The sequence below is a fragment of the Crinia signifera genome, chromosome 7 (genome assembly GCF_055691185.1).
Source record: "Crinia signifera chromosome 7, ASM5569118v1, whole genome shotgun sequence".
In the NCBI taxonomy this organism is placed as follows: Eukaryota; Metazoa; Chordata; class Amphibia; order Anura; family Myobatrachidae; genus Crinia; species Crinia signifera.
The window spans coordinates 160,817,694-160,838,496 of NC_139223.1; the positions used below are offsets into that span (position 1 = coordinate 160,817,694).

General features: G+C 47.4%; 1 protein-coding gene across 7 annotated transcripts in view; it reads right to left on the reverse strand.

Moving 5' to 3' along the window:
- ICOS (inducible T cell costimulator) overlaps positions 1 to 20,803 on the reverse strand; it is a 41,737-nt gene that overhangs the window by 14,156 nt on the left and 6,778 nt on the right. For 3 of the 7 annotated variants that reach the window (XM_083154128.1, XM_083154130.1, XM_083154129.1), the window contains exons 2-6: positions 19,501 to 19,574; positions 10,696 to 11,037; positions 8,436 to 8,554; positions 7,873 to 8,009; positions 2,919 to 3,518 (exon numbers count right to left, since the gene is read on the reverse strand). In XM_083154128.1, the coding sequence (XP_083010254.1) occupies positions 7,902 to 8,009; positions 8,436 to 8,554; positions 10,696 to 11,037; positions 19,501 to 19,573 (642 nt within the window). In that variant the 5' untranslated portion in view covers position 19,574 and the 3' untranslated portion in view covers positions 2,919 to 3,518; positions 7,873 to 7,901. Of the gene's footprint in view, positions 1 to 2,918; positions 3,519 to 7,872; positions 8,010 to 8,435; positions 8,555 to 10,695; positions 11,038 to 17,858; positions 19,462 to 19,495; positions 19,575 to 20,803 lie in introns of those variants that run through there. The other 4 variants (XM_083154132.1, XM_083154133.1, XR_014450837.1 and 1 more) reach the window with 3 other exon arrangements.

Here is a 20,803-nt window from a genome sequence, read left to right on the forward strand (position 1 = left end):
AGTAAGTGACAGGCGGTACAGGACCCCTGTAGGGGGGTATAGTAGTAAGTATAGTATAGTAGTGTGACACAGACGGTACAGGACCCCTGCAGGGGGGTATAGTAGTAAGTATAGTATAGTAGTAAGTGACAGAGGTGGTACAGGACCCCTGCAGGGAGGTATAGTAGTAAGTATAGTATAGTAGTAAGTGACACAGGCGGTACAGGACCCCTGCAGGGAGGTATAGTAGTAAGTATAGTAGTAAGTGACACAGGCGGTACAGGACCCCTGCAGGGGGGTATAGTAGTAAGTATAGTATAGCAGTAAGTGACAGAGACAGTACAGGACCCCTGCAGGGGGGTATAGTAGTAAGTATATTACAGTAGTAAGTGACAGGCGGTACAGGACCCCTGTAGGGGGGTATAGTAGTAAGTATAGTATAGTAGTGTGACACAGACGGTACAGGACCCCTGCAGGGGGGTATAGTAGTAAGTATAGTATAGTAGTGTGACACAGACGGTACAGGACCCCTGCAGGGGGGTATAGTAGTAAGTATAGTATAGTAGTGTGACACAGACGGTACAGGACCCCTGCAGGGGGGTATAGTAGTAAGTATGGTATAGTAGTAAGTGACAGAGGCGGTACATGACCCCTTTGCAGGTGTTTTGGGTTAAGTAGTTGATTAGAGTGTGACACTGAGACTACAATATTGAACCTTTTCACAATATTCTAATTTTCAGAGATTTTGGATTTGGGGTTTTCATAAACTGTAAACCGTAATCATCAAAATGATAACAAATAAATGCATGAAATATCTCCCTTAGCATGTACTGAGTATATATAATTATACGTTTCACCTTTTAAGTTGAATTACTGAAATGAATGAACTTTTACAGAGATTCACCGGTATATATGCATGACTGTTCAGAGATACATTGCAAACACTTCTGCTTATCTTCTTATCTCGGTTCCTGTCGCTCACGTCGCTGATATATAGGTGGAAAGTGCAGAATATGTGGAAGACTTGTGCAAGTTAGAGCAAACACAATCAACACGAGAACTCTCGGTGGTTAATGTGTCATCGGCATACCAGCGCAGGTGGGCGAGAGCAGTAACACATTTCTACATTCTCCACTTCTGATTGGATGCCCCGGCAAGAAAGGAGCGCAGCACATTTCACTTTGCCCTACATTTGCCAATTGCTATTTCCATAAGTGACCTGGCTGTGTGAGTATACAGAATATATACAGAATATACCGACTGCTAATCTCCGCTTATCAAATAAAAGTTGCTGATATTTTCGGAAAATGAAAATGTTGTGATAGAAAGCGGGGTGTGATCTTAATCAGGGCTGGGGTAAGGCTTCTCCGCACCCTAGGTTCTCCCCTGCCATAAAACCTCACTGCCACCAATACCCACGTTCCTGTCCATCAAGAGAGGTGGCATCTTAGCCATTCCACAGCCCCCTTCTGTATTAAATACAAGGATGTCTCACAGACATCCTTAATTCCGATTACTGTCATATCCCGAAGCTGGGTCGGACCCAGGATTTTGATCTGATTTGAAATTGTTAAATTGCATTTAAAAAAAATGAACAATAAGATGAAATATTGAATTGCAAACAAACTGACGTCCACCGGCTATTCTCCCTCATGGGGGTCCATGACCCCCATAGAAGGAGAATAGATAGAAAAGGGGCTTTGTTCCGCTCCCCCGCTGTCTGAGTCCGGGCAGTCGGGATTCCGGCTATACCACACCCACCACGTCAGATATAAAATCCACGCCCAGATTAGTGTAGAACAATATAAACGCAGAAAACATTGTGTTGGCCAGTGTTGTAGTTTCTCTGCCCAGCTCTGTGGCACCATATCATTATAGAATGTTAATAAAGATGAACCCGCTCACCCTCGGGTCACTTATCACAGGATTTTATTGCCCTTATACTCTGCGTCACAAGCGCCATCTGTAGATACAATCTATATTATACTGGACAGAATGCTGCCCTGTTGTTGTGGATATTAGCTGGACCATGGGGGTTATTCAGCATGGTTCGCCAACTAGAGAATTTACAAATTGTGCTAATGTTAAACGACTGCACATTTACATTGTGTGCTCGCAGGCTCAACAATTGCAGTCTCATCGCAGTTTGACTGACAGGAAGCCAGCGTTTGGGGGCAGAAATGTGCTGGTGTCTGGGTGTGGTTGTGCCCAGACATTTTTAGGGTCTGTCTCTGGCATCAGCGCTGATCATGCAAGGCTAGATTGCTCAGAACGATTTAGCAAGATCGCTCAGCACACAGTGATGCGTCAGCGCTGTTCGCTGAGCAATCTGTCAGGGCCCGATTGGCAATGATAGATTTATCCAGCATGCTGGATTTTTATCGCCGGGCAATAGCGTCGGGAGGGCCGCACATCGCTATCTCTAGGGGCCATTAGTCACATTTGCACAAACAGCAAAGACTCGTTTCGGCAATTGTGAATGGATTTGCACATGTAGGGTGGTTGGCGATGCATTCACAACTTATCACGGGGAGTCTGATGGTGTGTACACACGGTCAGATGTGCCTTCAGATACTATCCACGATCCGATAAGATTGGATCGTGGATAGTATCTGAAGGCACATCTGATTTCCATACAAGTCTGACTATATAGTGCAGATCTGCACTATATAGTCATGGCAGACAAGACTTTCTGCCTTGCGATACGTGATCGGATCAGGATCTGAAGGGTTAAAACCCTTGCGATCTGCATCCGATTCCGATCCGATGTTGACTATATCGTCAACATCGGAAGGCAAAAAGTACCATGTGTACACACCATTACTCTCAGACTGGGCAGCGGCTTACTGCTCGCTGTCATCTGGGAAGTCGCAGATTAGCGATCAATGCTGAATTAGCCCCGTATGTGAAGCAGGAATTATTGTGTACCAGATGTGTGAGGACCAAAGTCAATTTTTAATATTGATTTTTTTAAACAAACAATACAATGTGCAATTCTAAATGAACAATTCGCCAGAAGCGGAGAACTTAGGCTTTAAAATAGAACCTCATTTATCGATTCTGGTTATGGGCTAGATGCACTAAGCTTCAAAAAGTCATAACGTGGAGAGTGATAAATAGCCAGCCAATCAGCTCCTAACTGTAATTTTTTTCAAACCCAGCCTGTACCATGATAGGTAAGAGCTGATTGGCTGGCTGTTTATCACTCTCCACATTATCACTTTCTGAAACTTGATACATCTGACCCTAAGTATGAAGGTAGATAAAGGTTTATATATATATATATATCTATATATCTATATATATATATATATATATATATATATATAGATAGATATATATATATATATGATTCAGCAGTCAGCGTTCCTGCGTTCTGAGACGATGCGGTGACTTCTCTTACATGATGATGTTTTCCCTGAAGCGACGGAGATTCTGTATTTCGCGGAATGAGTCAGCTGTCGGAGGATGAAGAGGAACACGACTCGCCTCTGTGGTCATGGCGGAGGAACTGGCTGCGTCTTCTATTTCCTTCACACCTAAAACAAAGGCAGAACACCACATTGTGTGTCTGTGTGAGAGAGGAAGGGGGTTTATACTGCAAACCCTAATACATACTGAGAGGCACTACCATGCTGAGACTCGTAGGGACACATAAGGTGGCATTCCCCAAATACTAAACGCTGCTGATCACAATGGCATACCTCCCAACTTTCAAATAATGGATGCGGGGACGTCGGGACACTCGCAGGGTGGCCAGACAGCAAGGGGACATGGCCTATAAATCGTGTCACTCCCACGAGGCCACACCCCTATTTTTCCATTGTGAGGGCATGGCCAGAGGCTCTGTGAGCTGCTGGCCATCCCCAGGTCCTCTATTTTTGGGAATAGATGCTGAGCGCATGTGCGCAGCGTCTATGGAGGGACTTCCAACTCTCCACCTGCTGCAGGACACTACCGGACCCAGGCGGGATGCGGGAACATCCCCAAATAAACGGTTGTGAGGTATGCAATATATGTTATAATGAAAAAAAAAATAAAAAAACATTTCTGCTATAGTACATCCCACCCTGGGGAGACCCTAACACTAAGTTTTAAGTCCAGGGTACTTTCAATTTAAGCTGTGACACTTTTTACATTCACTTTGAGCTGTGACAGTTTTTAGCCCACAAACTCTCCACTCCACCCCCAGTCCCTATATACTTGTTTCACATTCGTTTCCTCTATTTCCAAGTGTTTCCAGGCTTGGCTGCGTCCATGCTGCTGCAGCAGTATCACAATCCTGGCTGATTACTCACCTGTGAGGATTCCTGTCTGCTGAATTACAGTAATCACATGCTACTTCAGGTTGTCTGCATTCTAGGCTCCTTCATGTTGAAGACCATCAGCTGACATGTTTGCTCCCATCACCGGCTCCCAAGTCAGCATCTACCCTCTGGCTCCCAGACCGTCTACTACCCATAACCGGCTCCCAGGTCAGCATCTACCCTCCGGCTCCCAAACCGTCTACTACCCATAACCGGCTCCCAGGTCAGCATCTACCCTCCGGCTCCCAGACCGTCTACTACCCATCACCGGCTCCCAGGTCAGCATCTACCCTCCGGCTCCCAGACCGTCTACTACCCATCACCGGCTACCAGGTCAGCATCCACCCTCCGGCTCCCAGACCGTCTACTACCCATCACCGGCTCCCAGGTCAGCATCTACCCTCCGGCTCCGAGACCGTCTACTACCCATCACCGGGTCCCAGGTCAGCATCCACCCTCCGGCTCCCAGACCGTCTACTACCCATCACCGGCTCCCAGGTCAGCATCTACCCTCTGGCTCCCAGACCGTCTACTACCCATCACCGGCTCCCAGGTCAGCATCTACCCTCCGGCTCCCAGACCGTCTACTACCCATCACCGGCTACCAGGTCAGTATCCACCCTCCGGCTCCCAGACCGTCTACTACCCATCACCGGCTCACAGGTCAGCATCTACCCTCCGGCTCCCAGACCGTCTACTACCCATCACCGGCTCCCAGGTCGGCATCTACCCTCTGGCTCTCAGGCCGTTGACTACTCACCTCAGGCTCCCAGGTCGACTATCATCTGCGGCTCCAAGGCCATCGACTGCCATCACCGGCTTCCAGGCCAACAACTACTGTCACCCTCAGTTCTTAGACTGATACCCACTGAACTTTGCATATACAGTAGTCTTGTCATTTCTCAAGGTCTCCGGTATACTTTCCCCCGTGTGCGCTCTCACCAGCCAGCTAAGTCCAGAGGACCAGGGCAGGGGGCCGCGACTTGCTGTCAGGTGCAGTTAAGTCCAAAGCTCTTTGCGGGGCTCCCTGGTGAAAACCACTGGCGAGTTAGACTCCGCGCCCCTGTTCGTGTCTCCGCCAACCCTCTGGTGCCGCTGTTCCCTGGTGTACAAGTGTATGTATTCATACTTCATCATATCAAGTCTCTAGTTTCCAGCGCCCTCCACTGGCCCACCGAGGTCACAGCCGGGAACACAGAAATCCCCGGTGCTGACACTTCACAGCTCCCTCTCTCCATATCCAGTCCATCGAGTGGTCTCTAATGGTCACTGGCGGTACTTCACCTTATAGAGGTGAGGAGTAGTTAGCCTTTTATACACATAGATGACATAAGCAAGTGTGATACCTGGTATTAGAACCCAGGACCTGTCACACATGACTGATGGAGCCATTAGCTCCTGGTTAAGAAGCATGAGAACTCTAACTGTTTAACTACTAGCTGTGAGCACCTTCATATAGTTATAATCTGCAGTCTTATGTAGGGCACACACCAAAACCATCATGATTGTGAGACGATGTATAGATATATCTGCCCTAGCACGGACCCATCTCCCCTAATACCTCCCAATAAATGTGCAACAGAAATCGCTCTAACAATAACTGTAGCACAGTCTGTGAAATGACAGAAGCTAATTGGGTACTTTGGGCACTTTTTCACTTTATCTCTCTCCCAGGGGCGGACGTAACGCCACCCAAGGTAAAACCATGCCTTGTAAGTAGTCAAAGTTTGTCCGGCATCCTGAATGGCCCCCAGCATTACATTGTGCCACAAACAGGGCTTAAAGTGGTCCCGGAGAGGTGGTGGAACTCATCTCCCCTGTCTCAGTCCCCCCCCCCCCCCCCCCCCCCTCCCCATTAGACTGAGACCGAGTCAGTGCCGGGGCATTCGGGACCCACTACAAACTTTTGTTTGTGCCCTACCTGCAATACTTAATAAAGGGACAGTGTTTTCACAAGGGAGGGGTGTGGTCACACAATAGACCTATTAATATTATGCCACACAGCACAATCATATTTACCACATGTAGTGCCCCTGATTCATATTACACCACATATTAATCCCATTATGACTCACAATAGTGGCCCTTATTCAAGTTACGCTACACAGTCGTACTCAGTATATATGTATGACACACATACATGTATAAGTAGAACATATCGTCTTCAGCATGCACAAAGCCTTCTTCTCTTAGTGGCTTTTCTTCACTTCAGTGGCAGTGACGGTATGACATCACAGAACTGCTGGGTCAGGCTTTTCTGTTGAAATTACTGTGCAGGGTTGTGCTGGAGGTGGAACTGAGTTCCCCCTCCCAAACCAGGTGGTGGAACTCAGTTCCACCCAGTTCCCCCCCACTTTAACCCAAGGCCACAAGACTCCCTGCTAGAGGTAAATGCGCCAGCAGCCTCTTCTGAGTATAATCATTGCCCGTGTTCTAGGCCCTTCCGAGTGCTGAGCATCACCCGATATGTTATTATGCAGCCCAGCAGTGCCATGTTCCGTCACACACTGTGGTAGTAGCCGATATGTTACTATGCAGCCCAGCAGCGCCATGTTCTGTCACACACTGTGGTAGTAGCCGATATGTTACTATGCAGCCCAGCAGCGCCAGGTTCCATCACACACTGTGGTAGTAGCTGATATGTTACTATGCAGCCCAGCAGCGCCATGTTCCGTCACACACTGTGGGAGTAGCTGATATGTTACTATGCAGCCCAGCAGCGCCATGTTCCGTCACACACTGTGGGAGTAGCTGATATGTTACTATGCAGCCCAGCAGCGCCAGGTTCCGTCACACACTGTGGTAGTAGCCGATATGTTACTGTGCATCCCAGCAGCGCCAGGTTCCGTCACACACTGTGGTAGTAGCCGATATGTTACTATGCAGCCCAGCAGCAGCGCCAGGTTCAGTCACACACTGTGGTAGTAGCCGATATGTTACTGTGCATCCCAGCAGCGCCAGGTTCCGTCACACACTGTGGTAGTAGCCGATATGTTACTATGCAGCCCAGCAGCAGCGCCAGGTTCAGTCACACACTGTGGTAGTAGCCGATATGTTACTATGCAGCCCAGCAGCAGCGCCATGTTCCGTCACACACTGTGGTAGTAGCTGATATGTTACTATGCAGCCCAGCAGCAGCGCCAGGTTCCGTCACACACTGTGGTAGCCCAGCAGCGCCAGGTTCCGTCACACACTGTGGTAGTAGCCAATATGTTACTATGCAGCCCAGCAGCAGCGCCAGGTTCCGTCACACACTGTGGTAGTAGCCGATATGTTACTATGCAGCCCAGCAGCAGCGCCATGTTTCATCACACACTGTGGTAGTAGCCGATATGTTACTGTGCAGCCCAGCAGCAGCGCCAGGTTCCGTCACACACTGTGGTAGTAGCCGATATGTTACTGTGCAGCCCAGCAGCAGCGCCAGGTTCCGTCACACACTGTGGTAGTAGCTGATATGTTACTATGAAGCCCAGCAGCAGCGCCAGGTTCCATCACACACTGTGGTAGTAGCCTGTAGGCCTATGAGCGGGTTAGCCTGCATTGGTTACATAAGATTGTTGCACCTGACTAGGGGAAATGTACATACCCAGAGATAATTGTATCTCATCATCATCGTCATCTTCGCGCTGAGCCCCTGGCCACAGGGACGGCGGCCATGTGCATGTATTCGCTGTTTTGCTCCATATTCACTTCCGGGACTCGAGCTTCACATTTTCTGCAGCGCTGGTAACAAAAGGAACAAATCGGTCACATCTTAAAATTGTCCTTTCAAAATGTTGGGGGTAGGTGTGCCACCCAGCGATATAGGGGGGAGCGCTGTCAGCGCACGTTATGTGCACTTATCTCCCAAGTACCTACTGAAGCATTCCTGCAGTACTGTACAGTACTGTATAGACTTGTCATCCTATGTTATGCCTTAGCGATGTCCCCCATACTACAGGTGCGAGGACATGACGCTGCGTTACACAGAAATGACAACTCAAAATCGCCCAAAATGTTCATTTGTTTGGATATTTGTTTCTCTCATTTCTGACCATTTTTATACAATTTGCACAAAATGAAACTTGCATAAATGCTGTGCCCCTATTTACTGTCCTGTATAATATGCGCAGCGCAGAATAAGTCCGCTGACTGGACATTTGCGCTCACCTTCCTCTGGACGCATTGATACAGTACTGCAATGAAGCACACGGTTAGGAAGACAGCAACTCCAATTAGGATCCATGTCACCAAATCTAACGTGACGTCACAGGTTGGGGACTGAAAATCTGGAAGATATTAGCAAACAGGATTCAGGAAATACGATACAATGTGTAACAAATAGAGTTCTGCACAAATCCTATACAAATGCTTCAGAAACAATGTAAAACATTTTACATTCAGCAATGTGATAATATTCCCCTTGTCATTATCTGGACAGGGGGCTGGTACTGTATATGGATATTTAAGTGCTTATTTCTCAGTTAGCACAAAGCAGAAATAGATAACTGGGGTCAGCGTCTGAGAATAGGCGTTTGGCACCATTAATGTCTGTAAGCTCATATACAGTATTACATCGGTGGAATTACAGTACTGTACATTAGTGAGTTTACATTTATCCAGTGCTGTACCCAATGGGTCTAATATGGGACTATATAAGTGTTCTACAGAACCTCTGCACTGCTTCATAAACAGAGGACACTAATAACTAAAATAAAATAATATACTGTTAGGTCATTGACACGCCATAAAACAGCCACGTTCTAGTATTACCCAAATGTACAGTATATTACTGTATCAATAATAACTATATTGATTTTGGCAACAGGCGAGAGCGGGGGTATTACAGATGGCTCCTGCGGGTATGGGATCAGGGGGGTACAAGACGGTGTCGTGCGCCATACTGTGCTGTGGCGGGATTGCTGATGTCATTACTTGCATATGACGAGGGTAGTGTGTAACCAGCAGTTACAGGATGCCCATTGGGTGCGTTGCTGGGAGATGAGGAGCTGGAACCTTTGCTGCTGGTTAGGGCTTAATTGCATGACAATGTTATATTCATTATCACCCAATGGGCACATGTGATGCATCCCAGCACCCTCCGCGTTCATATCGGCTTTTACTATCACGATATACAGATGGAGCACCTCCTGGTGGACAGACGCTCAATCTGACGGGGACGCACGAGCATCTCACACGTTTGCACGGCGGTAGGGAGCGGATCCCCTGCCCAATTCTGCTTCAGGGAGACAGCAATGTGAGTTGGGGGTGCAGGGGGCAGTGGAGGCGGGTTTCAACAGAACGGGGCACGTGAGCATCTCGTGCATACGCGCCCCACTCTGGCGGCGACTGGTGAATGGCGATAGAATGGCCAGGTGAGCTGCTCCATCTGTACATGACAATTTTGTCTCTTACAGTAAGATCTGTGGTTTGTGATGATTGGACTTCTGGCCCTGAGTCCTACCTGGGAATACGGAACCGCACAGAGGAGCCATCACTGACTACATGAATTACCCCCCCCCCCCACACAGACACATTCCCATGTAATAATGTAACTGCACCCTAGTGTATTCCGGACTAAAATACACTAGGCATAACCTGGTACAGCGCCGCAGAGGGCGGAGTAACCTCTGACCACTTCAGTGCTGCATTCTATGGAGAGGGATGTTCGGGATCCCTCCCTGCGGCATTGACGTTTCTCTAATGGGTGTAATGTGTGTGGTGCACACGGACCCCTGAGATCAGAGGGGCCCACATCGCAGGCTCCATGTTCCCAGAGACCTGTTCATGCGAAGTAGGCTCCGGCATATTACCAGGGTCTACTGGACCATGAAGAGCAGGGGGGCACCTGGAGTCTGCTCACGGACCCCCTACTCTGCACTGCAGTTTGCCCCCCACTGAAGAAGGCTGATCACGCACAGCACACACGCTGCACTGAGTGCGCCAGCATGACGGGCTGTTATCAGAGCCGTCTCAGCATACACAGATACATGCAGAATTTGGGTGGTAAATGGTGATCACTGGGTTCTGAGGGTGCGAGCTATATATACAGTCATTGCTATCTGTGTTATGATGTACAGTGTATCATGGGAGAAATAACTTCCTTATAATAATATCTAACCGTTTTCCCAACGAGGATGTTCCCGGAACATACGCTGTTCTGTCTCACCTACACCGTCTGCTCCGTCACTGACTCCGTGGCACTATAATACCCTTCCCATACTAATCCTCACTTAGGCCAGATGTATCAAGCTTCAAAAAGTGATAAACAGCCAGCCAATCAGCTCTTATCTGTCATGGTTTCCAGTTCCTGGTGCAGAGGCTTGGTTGGAGGCACACACGCGGGGATATTTAATGAATCCTTGGCTCTCACAGAGGTACTAAAGAAAGGTGTTCAATAGATAATTCAGCCACCATTATGACAACTTACCGTGGACATACACATAGGCTTTGTTCACAACAGATCTGCGGAAAGGCGGAGGACTAAAGATTTGGATGTGACAGGTGTAGTGGTCGGTGTGCGTCATGTGCAGCTGGGTCAGAGTGAAGGAAAATGTGCCATTGACTTCATCAAAGCGACATTGGGCGTTATCTTCCTGGGTGTAGAATTTGATTTCTGCACCTGACGTGTACACCAAGCACACCATATCGCCGCCTTTCTCTAATGTTAGGTTAAACCTGGATTTGTATGGGCGGGCATACTGGCAGAGGCCCACCTCGCCATGACGGGGAGCGACTACCACCTGTTCATTCCTGGCCGCAGGGGTTTGTGCTGCAATGGGAGATGAGAGAACATTACAGTCTGATACATTGTACATCAGGTTCTCCTGGTGTAACCTGCAGGTGTGTGTCTCATTACAGATGTGCAGTTCTCCTGGTGTAACCTACAGGTGTGTGTCTCATTACAGATGTGCGGTTCTCCTGGTGTAACCTACAGGTGTGTGTCTCATTAGAGATGTGCGGTTCTCCTGGTGTAACCTACAGGTGTGTGTCTCATTAGACATGTGCGGTTCTCCTGGTGTAACCTAGGGGTGTGTCTCATCAGAGATGTGCGGCTCTCCTGGTGTAACCTACAGGTGTGTGTCTCATTAGAGATGTGCGGTTCTCCTGGTGTAACCTACAGGTGTGTGTCTCATCAGAGATGTGCGGCTCTCCTGGTGTAACCTACAGGTGTGTGTCTCATTAGAGATGTGCGGTTCTCCTGGTGTAACCTACAGGTGTGTGTCTCATCAGAGATGTGCGGTTCTCCTGGTGTTACCTAGGGGTGTGTCTCATTACAGATGTGCAGTTCTCCTGGTGTAACCTACAGGTGTGTGTCTCATCAGAGATGTGCGGCTCTCCTGGTGTAACCTACAGGTGTGTGTCTCATTACAGATGTGCGGTTCTCCTGGTGTAACCTAGGGGTGTGTCTCATCAGAGATGTGCGGCTCTCCTGGTGTAACCTACAGGTGTGTGTCTCATTAGAGATGTGCGGTTCTCTTGGTGTAACCTACAGGTGTGTGTCTCATTAGCGATGTGCGGTTCTCCTGGTGTAACCTAGGGGTGTGTCTCATTACAGAGGTGCGGTTCTCCTGGTGTAACCTAGGGGTGTGTCTCATTACAGATGTGCGGTTCTCCTGGTGTAACCTAGGTGTGTGTCTCATCAGAGATGTGCGGTTCTCCTGGTGTAACCTACAGGTATGTGTCTCATTAGAGATGTGCGGTTCTCCTGGTGTAACCTACAGGTGTGTGTCTCATCAGAGATGTGCAGTTCTCCTGGTGTAACCTAGGGGTGTGTCTCATTACAGATGTGCAGTTCTCCTGGTGTAACCTACAGGTGTGTGTCTCATCAGAGAGGTGCGACTCTCCTGGTGTAACCTACAGGTGTGTGTCTCATTAGCGATGTGCGGTTCTCCTGGTGTAACCTACAGGTGTGTGTCTCATTAGAGATGTGCGGCTCTCCTGGTGTAACCTACAGGTGTGTGTCTCATTAGAGATGTGCGGTTCTCCTGGTGTAACCTACAGGTGTGTGTCTCATTAGAGATGTGCGGTTCTCCTGGTGTAACCTACAGGTGTGTGTCTCATCAGAGATGTGCGGCTCTCCTGGTGTAACCTACAGATGTGTGTCTCACTAGAGATGTGCGGTTCTCCTGGTGTAACCTACAGGTGTGTGTCTCATCAGAGATGTGCGGTTCTCCTGGTGTAACCTAGGGGTGTGTCTCATTACAGATGTGCAGTTCTCCTGGTGTAACCTACAGGTGTGTGTCTCATCAGAGATGTGCGGCTCTCCTGGTGTAACCTACAGGTGTGTGTCTCATTACAGATGTGCGGTTCTCCTGGTGTAACCTAGGGGTGTGTCTCATTACAGATGTGCGGTTCTCCTGGTGTAACCTACAGGTGTGTGTCTCATCAGAGAGGTGCGACTCTCCTGGTGTAACCTACAGGTGTGTGTCTCATTAGCGATGTGCGGTTCTCCTGGTGTAACCTACAGGTGTGTGTCTCATTACAGATGTGCGGTTCTCCTGGTGTAACCTACAGGGGTGTGTCTCATTACAGATGTGCAGTTCTCCTGGTGTAACCTAGGGGTGTGTCTCATCAGAGATGTGCGGCTCTCCTGGTGTAACCTACAGGTGTGTGTCTCATTAGAGATGTGCGGTTCTCTTGGTGTAACCTACAGGTGTGTGTCTCATTAGCGATGTGCGGTTCTCCTGGTGTAACCTAGGGGTGTGTCTCATTACAGAGGTGCGGTTCTCCTGGTGTAACCTAGGGGTGTGTCTCATTACAGATGTGCGGTTCTCCTGGTGTAACCTAGGTGTGTGTCTCATCAGAGATGTGCGGTTCTCCTGGTGTAACCTACAGGTATGTGTCTCATTAGAGATGTGCGGTTCTCCTGGTGTAACCTACAGGTGTGTGTCTCATCAGAGATGTGCAGTTCTCCTGGTGTAACCTACAGGTGTGTGTCTCATCAGAGAGGTGCGACTCTCCTGGTGTAACCTACAGGTGTGTGTCTCATTAGCGATGTGCGGTTCTCCTGGTGTAACCTACAGGTGTGTGTCTCATTAGAGATGTGCGGCTCTCCTGGTGTAACCTACAGGTGTGTGTCTCATTAGAGATGTGCGGTTCTCCTGGTGTAACCTACAGGTGTGTGTCTCATTAGAGATGTGCGGTTCTCCTGGTGTAACCTACAGGTGTGTGTCTCATCAGAGATGTGCGGCTCTCCTGGTGTAACCTACAGGTGTGTGTCTCACTAGAGATGTGCGGTTCTCCTGGTGTAACCTACAGGTGTGTGTCTCATCAGAGATGTGCGGTTCTCCTGGTGTAACCTAGGGGTGTGTCTCATTACAGATGTGCAGTTCTCCTGGTGTAACCTACAGGTGTGTGTCTCATCAGAGATGTGCGGCTCTCCTGGTGTAACCTACAGGTGTGTGTCTCATTACAGATGTGCGGTTCTCCTGGTGTAACCTACAGGTGTGTGTCTCATTAGAGATGTGCGGTTCTCCTGGTGTAACCTACAGGTGTGTGTCTCATCAGAGATGTGCGGCTCTCCTGGTGTAACCTAGGGGTGTGTCTCATTAGAGATGTGCGGTTCTCATGGTGTAACCTAGGTGTGTGTCTCATTAGAGATGTGCGGTTCTCCTGGTGTAACCTAGGTGTGCGTCTCATTAGAGATGTGCGGTTCTCCTGGTGTAACCTAAAGGTGTGTGTCTCATTAGAGATGTGCGGTTCTCCTGGTGTAAGCTACAGGGGTGTGTCTCATTAGAGATGTGCGGTTCTCCTGGTGTAACCTACAGGTGTGTGTCTCATTAGAGGTGTGCGGTTCTCCTGGTGTAACCTAGGTGTGTGTCTCATTAGATAGAGGACACTGTTCAATCCTAAACCTTCTGGACCTCTCTGCAGCATTTGACACCGTTGACCATGGGATTATAATTGAGCACCTGAATAATTTCTGTGGTCTGGGTGGCACAGTCCTTGGCTGGTTCAAATAATTTCTCGCTGGCAGGTCACAGAGAGTTTCATCGGGAGTATACTCATCACCACCAGTGCCGTTGTCCTGTGGTGTCCCACAGGGTTCTATACTATCTCCTATGCTTTTTGCAGTATACATGCTTCCACTTGGTGACATAATCAGACGCCATGGCCTGGTCTACCACTGCTAAGCAGATGATACCCAACTGTACCTGTTCTTTGCTCCAGGCACCAATTACACAATAACAGCTTTAAATGGCTGCCTAGCTGAGCACCAGTTGGCTGAGACTGAACCCAGATAAAACAGAAGTCCTGATGATAAATCACAGGACAAGACAGCAGCATAGCCAACTGACAGGTCTTAAACTGGGGGGCACAGCCCTAAAAAAACTCTGATCATGTGCGGAATCTTGGTGTTGTCCTGGATAATGGCCTGACACTTAAACATCAGGTGTCAGACACAATAAAATCCTCATTCTATCAAATAAGGACTATAGCCAGAATCAAGCACTTAATTCCCTCAGAAGACCTGCCTAAAGTCATACATGCATTTATATCATCACGACTAGACTACTACTGAAAGTGAAAAATGTATTTTTTGCTAAAAGCACTACAGGGGACATCTGTAACAGCACTACTAAGGACATAGAAACATAGAATTTGACGGCAGATAAGAACCACTTGGCCCATCTAGTCAGGCCCTTTTTAAACATGTTACCTCAAACCATATTTGATCCTTATTTTTTTGTACGGATGTCAATATGGCTAACCCATGTTTAAATTGTTCTTCTGTATTTGCCTCTACCACCTCTGATGGGAGGCTATTCCACTTGTCTACTACTCTTTCTGTGAAGTAATTCTTCCTCAGATTTCCCCTGAATCTTCCTCACTCTAGTGTCAGTGCATGTCCTCGTGTTCTGCTGCTCCTCTTCCTGTGACTGTCTTCCACCTGTACCTTCCTCCCTCTAGTGTCAGTGCATGTCCTCGTGTTCTGTTGCTCCTCCTCCTGTGAAGAATGTCTCCCACCTGTACCTTCCTCCCCCTAGTGTCAGTGCATGTCCTCGTGTTCTGCTGCTCCTCTTCCTGTGACTGTCTTCCACCTGTACCTTCCTCCCTCTAGTGTCAGTGCATGTCCTCGTGTTCTGTTGCTCCTCTTCCTGTGACAAATGTCTCCCACCTGTACCTTCCTCCCCCTAGTGTCAGTGCATGTCCTCGTGTTCTGTTGCTCCTCTTCCTGTGAAGAATGTCTCCCACCTGTACCTTCCTCGCTCTAGTGTCAGTGCATGTCCTCGTGTTCTGCTGCTCCGCTTCCTGTGAAGCATGTCTCCCACCTGTACCTTGTTAAAACCCCTGATATATGGGAAAGTTTCTATCATGTCCCCCCTTTCCCTTCTCTGCTCTAAACCATACATATTAAGATCTTTTAGTCTTTCCTGGTACGTTTTGTGATGTAGGCCATGCACCATTTTAGTTGCCCTTCTTTGTACAGTCTCTAATGTATTTATATCCTTCTGGAGATATGGCCTCCAGAACTGAACACAATACTCTAGATGAGGTCGTACCAATGACCTATACAGTGGCATTATTACTTCTTTCTTTCTACTGCTGATACCTCTCCCTATGCAACCAAGCATCTGACTTGCCTTCTTCATTGCTTTGTTACATTGCCTACCTGCCTTTAAGTCCCCTGATATAGTGACACCTAGATCCCTCTCTTCCTCAGTAGTTACCATTATAGTGCCATTTATACTATATTTAGTCTTTGGATTTCTGAGACCCAAGTGCATGATTTTGCCTTTTTTGGCATTAAACTGGAGTTGCCATGCTCTTGACCATTACTCTAATCTACCTAGATCAGCAAAAAGGCACATTTTACCCTCAATTCCATTTGCAATATCACCAATAAAGATATTAAAAAGCACTGGTCCAAGTACAGATCCCTGGGGTACTCCACTGGACCTTTCCCTCCTGTGACTGTACTCTGTTTTCTACAACTCTCTGCTTTCTGTCCTACAACCAGTATCTTATCCATTCAACTATCTTAGCATCCAATCCCAAGCTTTCAGGTTTATTTAACAGTCTGCGATGTGGGACAGTGTCAAAAGCCTTACTAAAGTCTAGATAAGCTACATCTACAGCCCCCCCTTGATCTATTACTTTAGTCACCCAGTCAAAAAGTCAATAAGATTTGTTTGACATGATCTTCCCCCAGTAAACCCATGCTGTTTCGTATCCTATAAATTTCTGGTTTTGAGATATTCTACAACTCTTTGTTTTAAGAGTGTTTCCATCAATTTCCCTACTATTGATGTAAGGCTCACTGGTCGATAGTTGCTGACCTCTTCCTTGCTTCCACTTTTGTGCAGTGGGACTACATTCGCTGTTTTCCAGTACTCTGGGATTACTCCAGTAGCTAGTGACTGGTTGAATAATTCTGTTATTGGTTTTACCAGCTCCCCTTTAAGCTCTTTTAGTATCCTTGGATGTATCCCATCTGGCCCCATTGATTTATCCACTTTCAGTTTTGAGAGGTCTGTGAGGACTTTCTCCTCTGTAAATGTACTTGTCTCTCCCTCAGTTTTCTGACTATACTTGCAACTTAACTGTGGCCCCTTCCCCTCTCTTTCAGCAGTGAATACTGAGCAGAAATAATTACTATTATGATCTGCTATTACATTGTCCCCCTCAAGAAGACTTCCACTCTCTGTCTTCAGTCTTATTATGCCACTTTTTGTTTTCCTCCTTTCACTTTGCACATCTGATTACCTTCTTAGCCTCCTTCTGTCTAACAAGATAAACCTCTTTGTCCTGGCACTACTGAGGATATGATATGTAACTGGCACTACTGAGGATATGATATGTAACTGGCACTACTGAGGATATGATATGTAACTGGCACTACTGAGGATATGATATGTAACTGGCACTACTGAGGATATGATATGTAACTGGCACTACTGAGGATATGATATGTAACTGGCACTAAATATGTGCAAGAAATTAATTGTTTGGCATTCACATTCAGTATCTGCGATAGGACACAAACTTTATTTCATGTTTTGAAACTTTGTTTTATGCACAAATAACATATATGTGTGTGTGTTTCATGTAGTTGATGTGTTAAAACAACATAAATACCAGATACCTCATTGAAATATAAAAATATTCCAAATTTTGGAATAATCCATTATCCAAAATTCTTCTGGTCCCGAGCATTTTGGATAAGGGATGCTCAACTTGTACATATTAAATAATACACAGGGATTCATTATTCACAAATCTGTTTCTCTTTTTCTTACATTCTGAACAAATAAAAAGAATAAGGTAATAACCCTCTATATATTGTATTCTGCATAATACGAAACTCAAGGATTTTAATAATGACTTATACTGTACATAAAGTAACATGTGTTCTATGGAGAAGGAGTGCGTTCCACCATTGTACATGAATAACAACTTGCAGACAGAATACACCAATATCACAAGGGAAATGTAATAATATAATATATACATACTGTATATAACTGTGTCCTCTCCTGTGTTAGCCCAGTGTGTATATTATCTATATTTGATTTACATTGTTTTTAGTTACAAAAGTAATTCTTAATAAAACATAAAAGTACAGTATAGGAGAACACAATAACTCACCAGTAATTAGCACAGATACCACCAGGAGGAATCCAGCACAGTACAGACTCATTACAGCTGTGTGCCACCTGTGGGCTGCCTGTGTGCCACCTGCGGGCTACCTGTGTGTCACCTGCAGGCTACCTGTGTGTCACCAATGGGCTACCTATGTGCTACCTGTGGGCTACCTGTGTGTCACCTGCAGGCTACCTGTGTGTCACCAATGGGCTACCTATGTGCTACCTGCAGGCTGGCTGTGTGCCACCTGCGAGCTACCTGTGTGTCACCAATGGGCTACCTGTGTGCCACCTGCAGGCTACCTGTGTGTCACCAATGGGCTACCTGTGTGCCACCTGTGTATCACCAATGGGCTACCTGTGTGTCACCAATGGGCTACCTGTGTGTCACCAATGGGCTACCTGTGTGCCACCTGTGTATCACCAATGGGCTACCTGTGTGTCACCAATGGGCTACCTGTGTGTCACCTCCGCTCGGCTTGGATTGATACCTCTGGTATAAGTAGCATCCTCCGATTCTCCTGCACTGATATATAGTACGTGGCTTCCTCTGTGCTACCTGTGTTCCCCCTACCCTCGGCTTGGATTGATACCTCTGATTCTCCTGCACTGATATATAGTACGTGGCTTCCTCTGTGCTACCTGTGTTCCCCCTACCCTTGGCTTGGATTGATACCTCTGATTCTCCTGCACTGATATATAGTACGTGGTTTCCTCTGTGCTACCTGTGTTCCCCCTACCCTCGGCTTGGATTGATACCTCTGATTCTCCTGCACTGATATATAGTACGTGGCTTCCTCTGTGCTACCTGTGTTCCCCCTACCCTCGGCTTGGATTGATACCTCTGATTCTCCTGCACTGATATATAGTACGTGGTTTCCTCTGTGCTACCTGTGTTCCCCCTACCCTCGGCTTGGATTGATACCTCTGATCCTCCTGCACTGATATATAGTACGTGGCTTCCTCTGTGTGTGATATGTTTTTAACGGAAGAGATTTTCTAATCTGATTGTATCTTCTTGCGGTTTATTGTGCGATGACACAGGGGTGACAAATAACAGTTCTGCCATCACACAATTTCCACATGCTGGGTTTATAAATCAGCGCATTTACGAGAAGTCAGAAATTTGTTCTGAAATTGAATATCTAAGATATATTTATATTTCTGTGTTCATATCACCTGTGTGCCATTGGAGTGCAGGTAACAGAAACAGCAAAAAGAGAATGGTGTGGCCCCAGACCCCATGGGGCCCCTAAGCTTCAGCCTAGTCGGCCTTATGGATAATACAGCCCTGTCTACACTCCCAGTGCTGCCGCCCTGTATGGTCCCAATCAGCATCCCAGCAATCAGTATAACGATACCGGTACCGCGACTTCCGCCAGAACACCGGCGCCACATCCTTGACACAGGATTAAGGTGCGAATGCCGGAATACCAACAGCTCGAGTAAGTGGGGTAGGGATTGGGGTTAGGTTTAGGTATTAGTGGGGGTACTTAGTGTGAGGCCATCGGGGGGGGGGGGGGGGAGGTTAGTGTTAGGCTGTGTGGTGGGTGGTTTAGGCTTAAGCACTAGCAGGGTGGGTTATAGTCAGACTGTGATGGTTGGAGATGGGGGGGCAGGGGCAAGGCAAAGTACACTGACCTTACCTCTGTTGCCGGTATATTGACCGCCAGTGCCTCGGATGTATCCCTGCCACACTCCAGCTCCTGCGCTGTACATACTGGAATAAAGGAGCGGGAAATTTGTTTTTTATAAATGCAAACATTCTGCCAACAGCAGCAGCGGTGCAGTATAACCGGCACCAGCGATACCGCAAAAGGACAGACAGTCAGGCAACTGCTGATCACTCAGACAAGGAATTTCTTTACACTTCTCCTATTGTTCTAGTTGGAGAATTTGCTGCAATGCCAATGTACAATAACTCTGATTATACAAGCCACGTGCCAGTGTCAGGCTTACTTACTTGCCGACTTTTTAAAACTCCTCTCCGGGAGAAGCATCAATTGACCCATGACCAGCAGCAGCATCAATTTGCAGGTCCGAGGATGGTGGGTGGGGCTAAAATGACGTGAAATGACGCAAATCGTGTCGCTTTAGCCACGCCCCCTCACTGCGGACCCGGAAAATTCGGAGCTTTAAACCACGGGGAAGCCGGGGCTGTAGGGAAAAACCCCCATGGCGACCTTTTGACTGTCGAACTAACCCTTGTCGACCTAATGATCCTGTCTACCTTCCTGCATGTCGACCTAGACACATGTCAACCTAAATGCATGTCGACCTAATGACTGTCTAACAACTTGCTGGTGACCAACTGATCCACACCCGTCTCTATGTGACATTGTGACAATGGGAGAGCATCTAGGATTGACACGATGAAGAAAAACAAATTGATCCGTCAGCGCGCTTTTACAATTCTTCAGCCCAGGGTCACACAAAAAAGAGCCTTCACCAAATAAGCCCTATTGCAATGTAGGAAACCACGGAATATGGTGACACCCACTGGCGAAAAATGGAAGTGACTGCATGTTATATGATTTTTTACCAGTGGGTGTCACCATATTCCTTAGTATCTACTAGGATTGTTTTATTCTATAAATCCCCACAGTGATCGGTTTCGGCGCCTTCTCCTGGCGCTGAGGGCACCACATCTACAGCGGTTACTTACACTTAAGGCTCCCATACACTACATGATGTGGGCCCGATTTCCCAAATTCTGGTGGTTCGGGCCTAGGGTGAAATTGCCCAAATTGTGTAGGGTATGACATCCGATCTGATCCGATGCGCGGTTCCATGTGCATCGGATCTGATCCGGATGTCGGACGGTCTGCATATAAGATAAATCATGTGCAGCCGTCTGGGGGGGCGGGATTAGTCCGGGGATAGGGTGACCAACTCATCCCTTTAATCCGGGACACATTAATTACACAGGTTCTGTGGCAGTTTAAAACC